General features: G+C 40.0%; 1 protein-coding gene across 3 annotated transcripts in view; it reads left to right on the top strand.

The window, feature by feature from the left end:
* CARMIL1 (capping protein regulator and myosin 1 linker 1) overlaps positions 1-18,969 on the top strand; it is a 303,770-nt gene that overhangs the window by 223,470 nt on the left and 61,331 nt on the right. For all 3 annotated transcript variants that reach the window (XM_040644903.1, XM_040644902.1, XM_040644900.1), the window contains exons 27-29: positions 11,062-11,237; positions 14,278-14,365; positions 16,868-17,017. In XM_040644903.1, coding sequence (XP_040500837.1) covers positions 11,062-11,237; positions 14,278-14,365; positions 16,868-17,017 — 414 coding nt within the window. The remainder of the gene's footprint in view (positions 1-11,061; positions 11,238-14,277; positions 14,366-16,867; positions 17,018-18,969) is intronic.

The following is an 18,969-nucleotide window of genomic DNA, read 5'->3' as shown; positions in this document are numbered from 1 at the left end:
CCATTTGTATTTCTTCTTTTCTAAATTGTTTATTTGTATCTATCGCCTAATTTTTTTCCTTGAAAGTCTTTGTGAAAACTTCCTTACGTACTGAGAATTGGCTGGCATTGAAATCAGTGTGAAACATCTGGGCTGAAGCCTTTATCTGTTGGTGTAAGACCCTAGGACTCTTCCCTCTCAGTCGTGGAGGCCCATACAGGAAAAGGGGCCAGAAACTCAGAGTAGTTTGGAATGCTGAGCCCCCTACTTGGAGAGCAGCTGTTCTGGAAAATCCCACAGTCCTGTGGTGGACGTTATGGGAATGAGAAATAAACTTTTGTTAGAACAAAACAAAACAAAATCAGGGTGGAACATTGCATCAGGAACATCCCTGTCAGACAGCTTCCAGCTGGTCGACCACATGTGATCCCCTGTACCTTTGCTCCGTTTCCTTCTCTGTTCACCGAGGGGCTGGAATTGACTCGCCACTCGTTCTTGGGACGGAGTAGAAGGCAGAGCTCTGAAGCAAAAGGCTTTTGAATTTTTCAAAGCCTGCAATGTCAGTCTATTTAGGACCAAAAATATTTTTCTGTAAATAGACATTCCCCACATTTTTTGATGCTGGCCTTTCTGACCCCTTGTCAGTATCAGCCGTGTTCTCCATCACCGCTTCCTTATTTGCAAGCGTCAGAGCCTGCTTCTCTCTGTTCTCATGTCTCAGGGGTCCCAGGCTCCTCTGTGGCTCGTTTTTGTATTCCCCACTCGTTTGTTTTCTTTACTCTCAGTCCTTTTGAGTTCCAAGTTCCTTTCCCTTTGGGAATGTCTGGCATGAATCGTAGCAAATCTTCAATCACAACTTCTTAATTAAATGTTACTCATTAATTTCCTTGTAACTGGGTACAATTGACTTCTTTCAGTAGACTATAGGTAGCTCATGTCCTCTGTGTTTCCTTCCAATTTACTGACAAGTGGACATCACTTTACTATTAAAAAAAAAAGTCCCCATTTGTCTATTTATTTATTTATTTATTTATTTGAGAGAGCTAGAGAGCAGGGGAAGGAGCAGAGAGAGAGGGACAAGCAGACTCTGAGCTGAGCATTGAGCCTCAGGAGGGGCTTGATCTCACCACCCTGAGAGCATGACTTGAGCTGAAATCAAGAGTCAGACATTCAGCCGACTGAGCCACCCAGGCATCCTGCCCATTTGTATATTTATATTAGCCTTTCAATATCTTGATTTTCTTAAAATTATGTAGGAAAAATATTTTTATTAGAATCCGTATCGACTTTCTCACTAAACTACAGTGGTCCTTATTTACTTCACTACTAGTACCCACTTCAGCTAAAAAAAAAAAAAAAAAGCCCTTTCTCTATTTCCCAAATTCTTTAAAACTAATATGGTGCAATAGCAGAAGCTAAAATGGATGGATTATTTTGTAAAAATAAGATTTTATTACAGTGAATTTTTAAAAAATGGGACAAGTAGGCCTGGGGTTGTGTCCTGAGCTCGTTACGAATCTTCTTCTTCTAAGCCACTCAGCTATAACCTGTGTCCAAGCATCGTCCTGCATGAAGGTAGACATTTCGAATACTGGGTAATAATAAGTTCAAATAACTCTCTGAGCCATCTTTCAAAAATATCCTTTCAGAAAAGCAATGGCCAGGTGAGCCAGTCTTGTCAGCAGACTGTCTAGAGGAGAAGAAAGCAATTAAGTTTGGAGAAATCCTTTCTCTGAAAAAAGGTGATATTTTCTCTGAACTGGCCTGTTTTAGGTGTTTTTAAAAGACAACTCTCTGTTTTCCCTGTTTTTTGATCCTAACATTTATTGCTGGATTAAAAGTAGATGAGTAAGTGGGATTTGAATGTTTTAACATAAAAGAAACTTTCATTTTTCCCTTTTGGACTTAAATTTTAGAGTGCTTGTTTTGGCCTTGGAAATTTATGATTTCACTCCCAGTGTACCCTGTGAAATACTTCACTGGTAAATTTCAGATTTACTAAGGAAATGAGGCCTGAAGGATGTTGATGGCATTTTAGCAGGTATTCACTCGGTTTGGCTAAAAGAGCTCTCTGAGTTTTCTTATTTCCCTGTACTTATTTTTTAAAGCAAAAAGAAAGATTTCAGGGCACTTTAGTGGCCTGGCCCCTTTTCCTGTATGTAGAAGTTGTATTTGCTGGTGGTGAATCACAGCAAGTTGTTGGCTCACTGCAAGAATACGGGAGTGAAGCCACCATGTTAAGGATATTCATCCAATTTACTTTACAAATATTGTATAGGTTTTCTGAGTATTGTTAGTTATTTTTACGGTTAGGAAGTAGAGACCCTCATAACTGACGTTGGGGAGATATGTGCAACGTGACATCTGATGAGTGCATTTCAAAGGCAGGACCTGCTCAGTCAGATGTCTGAAGGTGGTATAACATAGATGAACAGAATGAAGACTATGAAGAAAAGTAAAGAAACGTGGTTAGAGTGAGAAAGTTTACCGTAAGCGTAATTTACGTTTCCAGAAGGAAAGCGAGAACAGCAAAGGGCAACCGTTGAAGAGATGGTGGCCAAGAATTTCAGGCATGGGTGAAAGACCAGAATCTTTCAATTTGGGAAGTCCAGTGAAACCCAGGTGAGGTAGATAAAAGCAAATCCATGTCTAGAATCACATAATGAAAAGTGAAAAACACTGAGAACAAAGAGAAAATATTGCAAGGAGCCAGAGGGAGGGAAAAGCCGTATTACTTTAAAAAGACCAATATTAAGACAAGACAGCTCCCAGATCAACAGTGGGTGGAAGCTGAAGACAATGAAAATATCTTCATGCTTCTGAGAGAGCATAGAGTGTAAACCAAGAATGATATACCCAATAAGAACTAATTTTTAAGAATGAGGATGAAATGAAAAATACTTTCACGCAAACAAAAACTGAGCTAGCTTACTGTAACTAGACTACACTAAATAAACACCTAAAGGATATACTTTGGGGGCACCTGGGTGGCTCAGTCAGTTGAGCGTCTGACTTTTGATTTCAGCTCAGGTTGTGATATGAGTGTCGTGAGATCAAGCCCCACGTCAGGATCCACATTCAGCAGGGAGTCTGAGGATTCTCTCCCTCTGCCCCTTTTCCTCTCTCTCTAAAATAAATAAATAAATAAATCTTTTTTTAAAAAGATATACTTTGGGACAAAGGAAAAATTATCAAAGAAAGGGTCTGAGTTGCAAGAAAGAATAACAAGCAGGGAAAAAGCCAAATGTGGATAAAGAGAAATGCTGACTATAATCAATAGAGTTAATGCCCCGTTTGTGCTATAAAATTAAGAAGAAATAAAATACTAGAAGTGAGTATTTAAGTCAATAAGGAATGAGGAAAAACAGTCTAAGGTCCTAGTCATATTCTGGAAAAGATTTAAGATATCCACATTAGACCTGCTTATCCAGTGTATTCTCTGTTAACCACTTGTGGTCATTTAAATTTAAACTAATTAGCAGAGAAAAACAATTATCATATGATTTCTCTCATCTATGGAACATAAGAACTAGGAAGATCGGTAGGGGAAGAAAGGGATAAAGAAAGGGGGGGTAATCAGAAGGGGGAGTGAAGCATGAGAGACTATGGACTCTGAGAAACAAACTGCGGGCTTCAGAGGGGAGGGGGTGGGGGAATGGGATAGGCTGGTGATGGGCAGTAAGGAGGGCACGTATTGCATGGTGCACTGGGTGTTATACGCAACTAATGAATCATCGAACTTTACATCAGAAACCAGGGATGTACTGTATGGTGACTAACATAATATAATAAAAAAACATTAAAATTAAAAAAAATGACATTTGGGGGAAAAAGTAAGGAAAAAAATAAAATAAAATAAATTTAAACTAATTAAAATCAAATTTTAAAAGCTTACAACTCAGTGTCTCAGTCGCACTGGCCGTGTTTGAAGCGCTCAGTAGCTGTGTGTAACTAGAGGCTCCTTCGTCCGTCAGCCCCGATCATCTCAGGAGGTTCTGTTGGACGGTGCTGCTTTAGACAGGAAGTAGAGTATCCATGTTCAAATTTCTCGTGTAACCACTGAAACAGAGGCACTAAACCAGGGGTTACACTGCACACCTGGAGGGGCATCAGGAAGTATTTGAGATTATTTTGGTTTGTCACAGCCACTTGCATTGGCAGGTGACAATGAACCTAACTATCCTGCAATATAAGGTTCAGTTCCAAACCCGAGGAATGCTCCTGCCCAGATCTAGTGACACAATAGAAGAGGCATCACTGGAAATAAAACAGATCATTGAATGATCCAATGTACCAGAAATACACAATTTCAAATGTGTATGAGTCTAATCCTATGGCTTCATGTATATTAGAACAAGTGGACACAATTACAAAGAGAAATTGACAAATTCACCGTTATGGTAGAAATCTTTGAAAATGACAAGCAGTAATTGGTCAAGTAAATTTAAGAAGTAATGGTAGAGAATATTGGATGACGTGAACAAATGGAAAGCTATCCCGTGCTCATGGATTGGAAGAACCAATATTGTTAAAATGTCCATACTACCCAAAGCAATTTATAGATTTAATACAATCCCCACAAGAATTCCAACAGCATTTTTCACAGAACTAGAACAGATAATCCTAAAACTTGCATGGAACCGCAAAACATCCCAGATAGCCAAAGCTGTCTTCAGAAAGAAGAACAAAGCTGGAGGTGTCACGTTCCCAGATTTCAAGATGTACTACAGATCTGTAGTGATCAAGACAGTATGGTACTGGCACAAGAATAGACACATAGATTCACAGAACAGGATAGAGAGTCCAGAAATAAATCCACACTTTTATGGTCAATCTACAACAGAGGAGGCAAGAATATACAATAGGGAAAAGACAGTCTCTTCAACAAATAGTGCCAAGAAAACTGGACAGCTCCATGCAGAAGAATGAAACTGGACCATTTTCTTACACCACACACAAAGATCAGCTCAAAATGGATTAAAGACCCATATGTGAGACCTGAAACCATAAAACTCCTACAAGAAAGCATAGGCAGTAATTTCTCTGATCAGCTATAGAGACATTTTTCTAGATATGTCTCCTCAGGCAAAAGAAACAAAAGCAAAATTAAACTTTTGGGATTACACCAGAATAAAAAGCTTTTGCACAGCAAAGGAAACCACCAACAAAACAAAACAAAAAGGCAACTTACTGAATAGGAAAAGATATTTACAAATGACGTATCTGATAAGGAATTAATATCCAAAATATGTAAAGAACTTCTACAAGTCAGTGCCAAAAAACAGGTAATCTGATTAAAATGGGCAGGGCCCCTAAATAGACATTTTTTCCAAGAAGACAGACAGATGGCCAACAGACACATGAAAAGATGTTGGGAAATGCAAATCAAACCCTACCCCTGACACAATGGCTAAAGTAAAAAAGACAAGAAGTAAGTATGAGTGAGGATGTGGGGAAAAAGGAACCGTCGTGCACTGTTGGTGGGAATATGAATTGGTGCAACCACTCCAGAAAAGAGTATGGAGATTCTTCAAATTAAAAATAGAATTACCGTATGATCCAGTAATTCCACTACTGGGTATTTTCAAAGAAAACGAAAACACTAATTCAAAAAGATACATCCACCCCTCTGCTTCTTGCAGTATTATTTACAATGGGCAAGATATGGAAACAACCCAAGTGTCCATCAGTAGATGAATGGATAAAGAAGAGGTATATACAATGGAATATTACTCAGCCACAAAAAAGAATAACATCTTGCCATTTGCAACAACAGGATGGACCTAGAGGGTATAATGCTAAGTGATATAAGTCAGAAAAATACAAATACCATATGATTTCACTCATATTTAGAATTTAAGAAACAAATTAACAAATAAAAAAATGATGAACAGAAAGACAGACCCTTAAATACAGAGAACAAACTGGTGGTCACCAGAGGAGAGGTGGGTGGGGGGAGGGGTGAAACAGGTGAAGGAGATTAAGAGTACACTTAACCTTGATGAGCACTGAGAAATGTATAGAACTGTTGAATCGTATTGTACACCTGAAACTAATATGTTATTAATTATACTTCAGTAGAAAAGAACAAAGAGAATAATGATGTATTAGAGAAATGAACATTTCAGATTAAGTACTAAAGAAGGAGAATATTGAAACAACAGAATTCTCAGTTCTGATCAAGTGGACTAGAATGATGTTAATTCTTTTAAGGATACCTGGAATATTTATGAAAAATGCCAAGGAGGTCATAATGAACATCACAACAGTTTTTAAAAACTATATTCTCCGGTCCCATTTCAAACAAAACTTAGTAGCAAAAGAAAATTTGGGCAAAAATCCAATTGTTTACAAATAAAGTTACTTTTATTTATTAATCTGAGAGAGAGAGAGCATGTGCGTGTGCACAAGCAGGAAAGGGATAGAGCCCTAAGTAGGCTCCACACTCAGCACAGAGCCCGACACAGGGCTCCATCCCACGACCCTGAGATCATGACCTGAGCTGAAATCAAGAGTCAGACACCCACCAACTGAGCCACGCAGGCTTCCCTAGAAATTACTTATAACTAAAAGGTCAAATGGGAAAGCATGATTTAAATAAGAGGATATTCAGAATTAAATGATAATTTTAATAGTAATATCAGGACCTCTGAACTTCAGCTAATCTAGTACTTAGAGTGAAATACATGGTCTTAAATGCCAATATCAGAAGTGAGGAAAGGCTGGAAACTAATGAGCTAAAGCTAATAATTTAAACTTGGGAGGGAAGAGTCTTGATGCCTACAACTTGATTTCAAATGATCCAGAGAAAGAGAAAAGCAAATGTTGCTGATTATTATCAATTGCTGAGTTTTAGGAAAAGGATATGGATATTATCTCATTTTTTCAACTTTTCTATAGGTCCGGATTTTTTTTTTTTAATAAATTGGGGGAGAAGATACAACCATTTTCTTTTAAGTCAGGAATAAAGCAAAGATGTCTGTTATTACCATTTCTATTCATTATATTAAAGATTGTAGCCAGTGCAATAGGACAAGCAAAAGAAATGAAAATTGTAAGGATTAAGAAGGAAGGTAAATTATTCTGATTTGCACATTTTATGATTTTATGATGGTCTACATAGAAACCCCAAAAGAATCTGCAGGTACATTATTAGGATTAGTAGTATAAAGTTGCTGGAGATAGACCAACATGTAAAAACTGATTGCATTTCCATATATCAGCAACAATTAATTCAAAATATCATTAGAAATAATTAACCATTTAAAATAGCAACTGAAAATTCTAAGGTACCTAAGAATAAATTTTAAAAAGATGTTTAAACCTCAGCGATGAAAAATTATAAAAACTTGACAAATTATAAAACTTGACTGAAAGTCTTTAAAGAAAGTCTAAAACAAAGTAAAATATGTGTCAGGTTTATGGACAGAAGAGTCAGTATCACAGGATCTTAGTTATTCCCAAACTCATGTATTATTGGATACAATTCAGTAAAAATTTGAACAGGTTTTTAACAGAACTTGACAAAGCTAATTCTAAACATATGGGAAAGCAGTACTCAAAAGTGGCTCAGACACTTATGAAGAAAAACCAGTTGGTGGTAGTCTTGCCCTAGCATATATTAAGACGTATCATAATTAGGACAGTATGCAGAGGTAGACAAACCAATGCGACAGAGAGATTAGTAGAGGAAAGATGGACTGTTTAGTACCCACATTCAGGGAGTCCCTGGGCTTGTAATGCTTTTTATATGTTTTTTAGAGATTGTTCCAAGAAGTGTGCTAGACCCTGGCAATAAAGGGTAGGATTTCGCAATTGCCATCAGGTACAAGTTGTGTATCTGGAGTCTGGTGCCTCTAGCTCTCCTTGAACTTCTAAAATTACATGCAAAATTTTATACTAATTTTTCTGGATGAGTGTTCATCAGATTCTCGAAGGGGTTCTTTCACACCCCCAATGATTAAAAGGTGCTACATTCTTGACCATTTTATGACACATTTAATTTCTGAGGCCCCCACCGGATACTATATGATTACCAAAGAGCGTCATCAAAGCTTGGGGTGTAAAGGGCATACGGGGAGAAAAGCAAGAGCGTCTCTTCAAACAGGTAATGCTTGAGCTGAGCTGAGTGTGGAGGAGTGCAGACCATTTTTTCTGGCTACGGAGGGGAAAAGAAGGACTCTAGGCCAGGAGAATGGTGTGTGCAAAGCATGGAGACAGAGTTTGGGCCATCCTGTGGGGAACTGCAACTATAATTGAATGGGAATAGTTACAAGGGGAGTATAGAAATATGACAAGAAATGAAGCTAGCAAGTTGAGCAGTTACCAGATATTTCAGGGATTTCTGTCCTATGCTAATGAATAATCTTCTGACATATTTCTGCTTTTGAGGAAGCATGTAGGAGTAAATTTAACGTGTTTTAGAGGGAGATGTGGTGAACAGGGCTGAGGTGGGTCGAGTCTACGGAGACTTAAATTTCTGATCGAGTTTGGTACCTTCACAATAAACACTTTGTGAGCACAGTTGATTTTGCTGCTGTAGTTACTGCTTAGTGAAGGGTAAGGGGAGGATGAAGTGTGTTACAATTGATCTTTCCATGGTAGAAAACGCAGGTGAAAATGCTTAACAGATGGAATTATACATGCATGATCTGGATTATGTAGGTGGTTGTAGATAAAACATTTGATTGAGAATCGTTGGAATGTAGGTAGTAATTTGAAGCCATGGGAAGGATGGATGTTGAAGAATATGGTTTGGTGTGCAGAAGGCCATGATACTTGGAAGGAGATGCTGTTTTAGGATCTGAGCTGGGGGCTGGACATCAAGAAGTGGTCAGAGGCTTCATTGCAAACTTACCCTGACATTTTTTCTCCCCTTTCTACCAACCCCATCACTAGAATGTCTGCCATGGTAGCCTTGGATACCACTGACCCAAGGGGACAGGGGATGAAAATTGTAGGTTAGAAAGAGAGAAAAAGGATGCTTCTCTGGGTAACAGGTGGGGGCATTGGAAGAGGGTGGCCGGAGTAGGGAACAGAAGATCTGAGTCCCTATCTCACCTGTCCCATTAACCAGTTAAATGAGCTCAAGCAAATCCCTTACCCTCTCCAAGACCTGATTTCCTTGCTATAAAATGGATTTGTGAAAACCAACCTTTGCTTAGAAGGTTGTCGTATGGATCAAAGGCTACCATGGATGATATTCTTTGGTGAAATATAAAGTGCTGTATTGTCATGTTGGTCAGTAGTGGGCTAGAGAGGGTCGTAGGGGGCTCACTCTAAAGCCACTGTTGAATCGAATGCCTAGGGCAGGCTGAAATTCCTTTGTATAGGGTCGAGGTCATGCAGTTATCAATTTGTAGAGCAGAAAGAGGTCTGAGAAATGATTTTGTAGCGAGAATGCAGAGATCTGCAAAGTTATCCTGTGATAACATTCCACAGAAATTTCATGTCAGGGTCTACACTGGAAGCCAGGCCTCCTCTCTAGGTGTGAGATTCATTCTAGCCCAATTTGCACTGTCATGCAGCGGAACCTTCCTGAAAGTCACAAACATATTGCTGAACTTAACAGAATCCAAATAGCACATTGATACAGGAGGTTTTTCTGATCAGGAGTGCTAGACGCTACTAGTCTGGACCAGAGTGTGTTTATTCCAGTGCTAAAGAGGAAGATAATTTGTCTTAAACTGACTTATTTGCATTGCTTGAAGCTATCCTGGAATTATGTGTGAAATCAGTAATTAGCATTATAATAGGGACAGAGCAAAGCTGCTGTCGAAGTAATGAGTTGCTTTTGGACACTTATCAGGTGGCCGCCTCCTCCGCCTCCTCCCCCTCCTCCCCGGTTTTCCACAAGATCTTTATAAATGTCCTGCTTCTCTACTGCTCATCCCACAGCAGAATGAGGGGTGGTACTAGTGGGATGGGGCTTGTATGTGAATATGGGAGCAGACAGAGCACTGGACCAGTCTGCCCATAATGGTACCTCATTCGTCCTTGTTCTCACTGGACTAGTAATGGGATCAAGCTGCCTTCCCCAAACTGAGATCTTACTGTTGAAAGTAGCATCTTTGGAAACATGATATTATTTGTGACAGGCTGAATTTTTGTCGTGTGCTGGCATTATACTGAACACTTCACATGCGTAATGTCATTTTATCTTCAATAATCTCAGGAGGCAAGAACTTTTTTATTTGCCATTTTATGCAGGAGGAAAGTAAAATCGGGAAATCAGTAACAGCCCAGTGTCCCTCAACTAGGATTCAGACTTCTGTCTCACGCTGATGCGTGTTACGCCCTTTTTCCCACTTCCCAGCCTTGTCATCTGTCTCTGGCAAGTGATTTAACTTCCCCTTGCTCACATTCTTCAACTTCAAAATGGGGATCACAAGAAATGCAGCCCCCTCCCCCATCTTCACAGGTGTCAGAAGGATAAAATGTGCAGGAACATTTTGCTCACTCTAGAGTTTTGATTGTTCTTTGGCAAGTGCCCGGTAAATGGTTTTGTCTGTCATTCATGCTGTTTCTTGTTGTAACAATGGTAACTTTACTTAACACTAAAGCTTTTCTTTTCAAAGCATACATCCATGGGTTTTTTCACTACCAATGTTTTGACAGAGCTATTGAAGGGTTCAATTTGGGGATTCTGTGATTTGCAAAAATCACGCAACAGTTCAAGTGCGATACATTTTCTAGGGGTATCTGTCACTTTATTTTCTAGCAGCAGGGAGAACAGTCTGGTGTGGTAAGTTGGTGTATAAAGGCTTGATACGTGTCTTCTTTCATCTTCTCCCGAGAGCCTTGGTGCTTCGTGCAGCCGGCGCACTCTGACCCTTCAGATGCCAGCCCAAAGCTCGGGTGGGTCTGCCGGGTGATTTAAAGCAATAACCCGACATCCGCAATCATTCAGCAGGCACAGGCCCCCCCCGGAGCAGCTCAGAATCCTTGTTCGTTCTCCGAGACTCTTGTGTCCCTGTTCTCGGGGGGCTCAGCGTCATGTATGACCAGCTCTTGACTTTCTGCCCCCCTCACCCCGCCCCGTGCTCTGACGTCACCTGTCCCCTCTGCTGTGCTGCGTTACAGGTGTTGCTTGAGTCCATGGTCGATGCCGCTGAGGACCTTTGTCCCAACGTGATGAAGAAAGCCCACATTCGACAAGACCTGATTCACGCCAGCACTGAAAAGATTTCCATCCCACGTACCTTTGTGAAAAATGTCCTGTTGGAGCAGTCTGGAATTGATATCCTTAACAAAATTAGGTGGGTTGATGGTTAAGAAGCCGAGGCTCTGCAGTTTCTGGGAACGCAGTCGAGGCGGCTGTGAAGAGTGTTATTGTTGGCTCTGGCCATACGTGGTGTGTTAGGCGTGTCTGGTGGGCAGTCATTGTGTAAAACAGAGCTGCGCACAGATGCCTGGGTTTATACGTTTCCAAAGTTAGACGGCCGCAGACATGCCTGCATTACGAAGAGCATACAGCTATCTGCTCTTTTTCGGTGTTTGATTTTTAATAGGGAGTACATGTTTGTAATCCCTTTTTCGCCTCCTGAAGCTTAACTTCCACCTTTAGAACTTACTAACTTGAAGTTGGCTCTCTGCCACCGTGCTGTTCTGAGCAAATGCACAGCCTAGAGATAGGCAAAGAGGCCCGCTCTGACCTGGCCGTATTTTCCTCCTGCGCTCTTTGGTGGGTCTGGACACTGTGTATGTGCTAATGCTGGAGTGTTGACGTACATACCACGTGCTTGGTAAAGTTTGAAAAATATGCCAAGATACGAATATTGAGAAAGTGTGATCACCAAACAAACTTTCCTCCATTTCCACCTAGAAACTCTGGGTGGTTAGCAGTCTAAATGATACTCCACGAATCTTCAGTGTTTCTCTGTTGAGGAGTCAGCAAACTAGAAACTAAATTCAGAAATAAAAATTTTTAAGTTTCCCCTTTAACTGTTTCTGAATCTCGATAAGAATACTTAGATGTAGCAAAAAACAAAAACAAAACCCCAGCTCTTATCTGAAGACCTGGGAGTTGTGTTAACACAGAATGAATGATGTGTAGCCGAATGAGAACCTGTGAGAAAAATGAGAGTTAAAATAAGCCAGAAATGATGTTATAACCTAGATATGGAAGGTAGATCATGGAACTTTGATGACTGAGGAATTCTGCAATGATGGGACAGTCTTGGGTCTAGGGTGCAGCTGTCCTGTGTGGGGGGTGTGTGTGTGAGTGTTGGGGTTTCTAAAAATAAAAGACACTAATGCCAACCCAGTGCAATGATAAGACTTGAGCAATGAAAGGCCATTTAGAAGATTTACAGGACCCCATAGATCAGTGATTTTATTGACTCAAGCCCTGACTAGGTATGCTTACATATTTTTGCAACCCGTAGTTTTAGGATTTTTATGGAAGCCCCTTAAGTATTAAGGAGGAAAAAATGCATTGACCACCATTCTTCTGTCCTAATGGATTGAATTACCAAAGGATCATACTCTGTGCCTTTACCAGAGTACCAAATTCTGTCAGTTATGGTCACTTCTTTTGAAGATGGGCTAATTCTGAAAAGGGAACAGCAGGCTAGAGCTCCTTCTATCAGTGAATCACTTCCATGTTCGTTAACTCCTTGCTTGGCTTTTTATACCGCGTTGCTCGGAGCACTGATGGAATGGAAATGCAAACGTCCACACCTGTGTATACATCCAGATAGGGCTGTTGCCTGCGCAGCTTACGTGGAACCGTTTCCTCTAGAAAGTTTGCGGTTTGGAAGTTCAGTAAGGAGGTGTATTATCCAAGTAACAAAAAGATAGAACAATCCTGAAACTTTTTTTTTTTTTTTTTTAGTGCATTTTAAAGGATCTTTTTTGGTGCTACAATTTGAAACAGATAAATCACCCCTCCCCAACTCGGGGGCATGGGAGAGAAAGAAATAAAACGACTGATTCTATAGTTTCATGAGGAAGTAAAATTCCCAAACACGCCTGAAAAAATGAGAGGAAGTACTTGTCAAAATTAGATTCCCAGTCCCCCCTCCCCTCCACCCCCACCTCCTGCCCCAGGTTTGGGGTGGGACCCAGTAATCTGTATTTTTGATGAGACCCAGGTGAATCTTATCAGCAGACACCTCTGGGGAATCATAAAGTATTAGATAAGCCCAATAGCGCCCGAGACCTTGTTTCAGAGACAGGAATTAAAGAAACATCCTTTTATCTTTAGCCTAGGAAAATTTCTAATGTAGACATCAAAGCCTTAGTGCCTCCCCTTTTCACGGCCATCTGAAATCTGCCTTGGCAGAAAAATCTCAATGCAAATGACCGCCTTTAGGTTAGAAAGGTTTTTCCCTGTTCCACAAATACACTTTCAACCTTAGCTTTAGGATTAAGTAATTTTGATAACTCCTTTCCCTGCTCTAAAAACTTTAAAATTCTTGACTTCAAAAGCAGACCGAACTCACAAGGCGAGTTGGCGCGTGGGTCCGTCTCTCCAGCACATTCACCTTCAGCTGTACTGGGCGTTTGTGTCCGTTTGTGCGCACGTGCGTTTCGGTAGGATTATTCCAACGGAAGGCACACAGGTGGAATTTGAATTCTGGCGAATACCAAATAGCTAAAATGCAGACTGAAACACGAGCTGGCTGATGGAGACCCTCGTGGCTGACTTGTTTATTAGTAAAAACTCCAAAACTAGTGGGTTACTTTCGGTTGCCTGGATGCCTTCTTAAGGTCAGGCGAGAAACCCCAAAAATGCATGTTTTGGGAATCTCTGTTCATAAAAGGCAGGAGACAGGGAATTTGTAGCAGTTTGAAGTAAAACGGGGAATACAGCAGAAGCAGTTCAGTGTGGTACCATTGGATTGGTCAAAAGTTTTGTATTTTTTTGAAGGCGGGGGACATGCATATTAAAGTAATAACCAAAGTTTAACAATCAGACTAGACTTCCTTAATTTGCTGCAGCCCAGGTTTGTTTTCCTTTATGTCAATGGAAGAATTGTTCCTCACCACATGGTACATCTGGTTCCCATTAAGTTTGTCTTTATCCAGATGTTGTTCATTTCTACCACGAAATCTTGAGTTTTTGAGATTGCAGAGGCAGGTTGAAATTGGTCAAGCAAGTCTGTTACCTGTGTGTTTATGTCAGTGTTTAAGGCTTACTGTTGGAAATCCTTAGCCCTGTTCACACGTTCTTATATTCCATTTTCAAAGACAAAAGTGGAATCAGTTGACCTTATCAACACAGCATCAGGGGTGGGTGATGTTTTTCCCATGCACAAATTAAAATGCTACTGTGTCCTTCTGCTTTTCACATAGTGAAGTGAAGCTGACAGTGGCCTCCTTCCTGTCTGATCGTATTGTGGACGAGATCCTGGATGCACTGTCACACTGCCATCATAAACTGGTGAGTGCGGTGGACATCCTGAGGGGGACTTCCGGTTGTGGTCTGCTGTGACGCCGGGCAGGCTCCAGGTTGGGAATGCGGCTTCTTTCCTGCATCTTACTCCTTTGCAGCTTTATGGACCAAGATCCTACTTTTCCTCTCCTGCATTGCTTCTAGACAGTTCTAGAATATGTTAGAATCTCTCCAGAGGGAAAGGGGAAGGGGAAAGGAGAAGTGGTGATATGGAGAGATTTTGTTGTCCATCTATAACGCAGGTCAAAAGTTTGGTTAAGATAATGCTGAGACCGAGATCTAAAATTAAGATACTTTATTTAACTTTTGTGTGCTTATTTTGTTGCTCTCCGTTATGATCGTTTGAGAATGAACTACTCCGGAAAACATGGGGTGAGGGAAAGGAAATATTTGGAGTCCAAAGGAAGGCCAGAGTAAAATGGACACGTTCTAGGGATTGGTAGCTGCCCAGCTAGGCCTCTTGGATGTAGCTGAGGTAAAGAAATAAATTGGCTTCGTCTAGAGACTGGTTTCATCAAGGTAGAAGACTTTACTTCCAGTACCGCTGCATAGAAAGAATATATCAGGAACTTTACGTGTTTTCAACTTCAGGAAGTCCTCTGAGGCACAGATGAAGGTTTTGTTACTCCTTACATCTCGTGTCTCAGACATTTGAGCAATGTGATGTGACACGACCCTCTCAAGCAAGTGATGATGTTCTCCCCAAGCAACATTTCTGGTTAACTGCGCAGGCTGGAGATAGCCAGCTTTGTGGCACTGAATTGTTGGTGACGCCAGAGGACACCACAGTGACAAGAACAGTAACTGCTGCCTCCCCAGGAGGCGGACAACGTGAATATTTTGAAAAACTGATTTCAGAAAAATACGTAGGCTGGCCTCTAAAATTAAAAAGGTAGGACAGGCGTTTCCAGCGGCGTCACTGAAAATACTGCCCGTAGGCTGGAGCTGGCCCACTAACCACCGGACGCCCGTCCCTGACAAGGTTAGGTCAACCACCAAGAGGAAACATGGAGAAATTTCTAGTGCAATTGGAGATGGCCACAATAATAACACAAACACATGTTATTTCTCCCAAGTTTCGTTTTTATTGTATTTTACCAATATATCAGTTTGTGGCAAACTGGAAATATAAAAAACTGGTTCATTACCCCAGAGACTTTAAGAAGCACTGGCTTCTAGTTTATGGCACAGGAAAGAGCTTTGTTAGTGTTTAGAGCTCCCAAGTCAGACTTTTCCTTTTTTAAATAAGCAGAAACAAAATCAATGGAGCATCCTTTATAGAAACAGTTTCTCGATAACCCACAGCTGCAAGAATGGCCTCAAAATGCCTCCTTGATATTGTGTCAACATGACTGCACTTGAGCTCCACGCTGAAGGGCTGAATTGTTCACTTTCTTTGCATTTGATTGAAGAATTTACTCAGAAAATATTAACTTTTTTTTTTTTTTACAATTTAAAAAAGAAATGAGTGGGCACATTTTTGTATTGAACTTTATTTTAATATTCTGCTGATTTGGATTGTAGAAGAGAGCTTAACTGCTGTGTGAAAGGAATAGTACCCAAAAAATGGAAACTTCGTTTTCAAAGACATTCCAATTACATTAATATATTCTCCAATTTAAGTTTAGAAATGCTGCCGGAGGTTCCACGGTATTGTCAACTGGTTCTCATCATTTCAAAAGAATTAAATCAGGGGCGCCTGGGTGGCTCAGTCATTAAGCGTCTGCCTTTGGCTCAGGGCGTGATCCTGGCGTTCCAGGATCGAGCCCCACATCAGGCTTCTCCACTAGGAGCCTGCTTCTTCCTCTCCCACTCCTCCTGCTTGTGTTCCCTCTCTCACTGGCTGTCTCTCTCTGTCTAATAAATAAATAAGTAAATCTTAAAAAATAAAAAAAAAGAATTAAATCAGAGTTCCTGGTGATGAATCAGCCCAGGACTAGAGTTTATTAATATCAGCCCAGTTCATTCTACCTCTTATCCTTAATGTTTTTAGGTTTACTTAAAACATAACACTGGAAATTAATAAATCCTATCAAATACGGTATTCATTACCTGAAAACAATGAAAGTTGGCAGCAATTACAGTTTTGTTATCAATTTCCTTCCTTTCAGCCCTTTAAAAACAGGAAGGGTTGGAATCATTTTATTTCCCCTAATTAGATACTTTTAAAGCACTAGATATAGAAAGAAATTATTTCAGAGGAACTATGAAATAAGATTAATAAAAAGAACACTCCGTATTTTCTTCTACACTATGTATTGTCATTTACTAAAGGAGGTTTTATAATTTCTTGCTTAAGACAATCCACCCTTCAAAGATAATAAGAGGTAAGTTCTTGTAGGGTGAAGGTATTAAGAATTGTCATTAACCGCACGCAGATAGAACCCTTCACCGCGCCACCTTGTGGAAGGTATCTTCCAGAATTCAGCTAACGTGCTCTTCCCTTACCTCTGGCGCTTTTTCTCCTTGTACCCATCTTGGCTCTCTTAGGCTGACCATTTCAGCAGACGGGGCAAGACCCTTGCTCAGCCAGAGACCATGGAGATTGAGCTGGCTGAGGAGAAGCCAGCCAAGCGCTCTGCCATCACGATGGAGGAGCTCACAGAGATGGAGCGTTTGGAAGATCTGGATACTTGTATGGTAAGACACATCCTTTGGTGATACCATTACCCCATCACCACTGGGCTTTGCTACTGATTTTTTTTTTTTCTTTTTGCGATCTCACCATTACAAACCACACCCAAATAGAACTCCCTTCCAGAGATCATTCTTTCAGAAACTTGTTGCTCACAGAGTATGTTAATGAAGCTAATAAAGCTGAGGTGTCGGGTCCCCACTAAGGCCCCGTACCTCACTTTGGATTTGTTATTTTGTAAAATTTCACTCTATTTCATTTTGTTCATTCTGTATTCCAGTGTAATTAACAAGCAGTGTAATATTAGTTTCAAGTGTGCAATATAGTGGTTCAGCACTTCCATACATCACCCAGCGCTCATCACAACAGGTGCCCTCCTGAATCCCCATCACGTGTTTCCCCCTCCCCCACCCCCCTCCCCTCTGGTGACCATCAGATTGTCCTCTAGAGTTAAGACTCTGTTTCTTGGTTTGTTTCTTAAAACTTTTCTTAAAGAGTACTCCCATACCCCCTCCCAAGGAAAAGTTCCGGAAGTTTCAGTGAGCATAAAACCTAGATCTGTCCCCGTAGCAGCAGTGGAAAGAATTCCCAAATTCATTAGGAGAAATTGATTATTTAACTTTTGAAGGTCATTTGTGACAAAAAATATTTTTAAGTAAGCCCTTAAAAATGTGGGGAGGACTTTTTCCCACACAAATATGTAGGATGACTGTTTCTGTCTTGGTCCTATCATTTTTTATTTCCTCTGGTGCTTTTTCCTGTTTTTCATTTACACAATTTTGGGGTATCCTCTTAAATTTGCATTTCCCCTTTCGTTTATATTCTATTTAATTCCCTTGACATGCCGTGCTTTAAAAGATGGAATATACACCTACTGTATACCTAGCAGTAGGTCTTCATTCCTTCCTCACTTTCTGAATTTCACATGGTGTATCCATCTGGCCACGTAACTAGAGTGTACAGCATGCTGATACTTTTTTCCCCCCCTCTGAGGACAATTTTACTTAAGTTCCTGTTTCATTATTTTATAATGTGTATTATTAGTATAGTTACTTCTTACTTTACCATAAAAATAGTTGTATGTGCCTCTCTATTCAATATTTTTATGTTTCACTAAAATAATTCATCTTTTAGGAATTCCTCATAATCTGAGAGAGTGCCACTGAGACAACATCTGGGCTACTTCTTTGCCCAGATGTTTCTACATCAGCTAATAATTCTAGTAATTTTTAGGTTCAGTCATTGTCAGGAATGATACTTGTTTTTAACTTTCAAAACCAAGGATTTGATGTGCCCACTATTATTTTTCTAGCCCAGAAGAAAAGGTAATGCTTTAAGTAGTTCCTTATTTATAAGCCATTGTTGTCTGTTCAAGTCTGTGAATAAAATAATTGAGAACTCTCCAAATAAAACCCTATCATATATAAGGAGGTTAACAAAGCCGAAAATATAATCCTAGATTTCAAATAATATTCTAGTATAGCTAAAAGTGACAAATCATTTGCTATATAACAGTGTAAACTTACAAGTGTATTTGGTCTATGTGGGAGGAATTGTCAAGTTTTTAAATAACTTGCCTAGTATATTGTAAAATGTATGTTTAGTATTTTCTTACATTGTTTGCATCTTGAAGCAATGGAAGTTAACATAGGGTTAACATAGGGTGATCATTCCAGAAAGCTCTTAGGCTAACCCTAAAAGAAAATATGTTACAGGAAATAAATATGAAAATTCAAAATTAACTGTACATGTCACGTTTTCTGCCGGAATAATTCAGCATGTGTGAGTTGAGAAGGCATAGAGAAAACACAAGCTAGTAAGATGCATTTGTAAGTTATGTGGTTTAGGATGAGAGAGTGTTGGGTAAGAAGGATAGGCTTAGCTACTGTAAGGATAGTGTTGCTTTTTCTTTTTTTAAGATTTTATTTATTTACTTGAGAGAGAGAGAGCACAAGCA

The sequence above is a fragment of the Ursus maritimus genome, unplaced genomic scaffold (assembly GCF_017311325.1).
Source record: "Ursus maritimus isolate PB19 unplaced genomic scaffold, ASM1731132v1 scaffold_30, whole genome shotgun sequence".
In the NCBI taxonomy this organism is placed as follows: Eukaryota; Metazoa; Chordata; class Mammalia; order Carnivora; family Ursidae; genus Ursus; species Ursus maritimus.
Note: the sequence above shows the minus strand (reverse complement) of the source record. Positions and strands in the feature narration are given on the sequence as shown.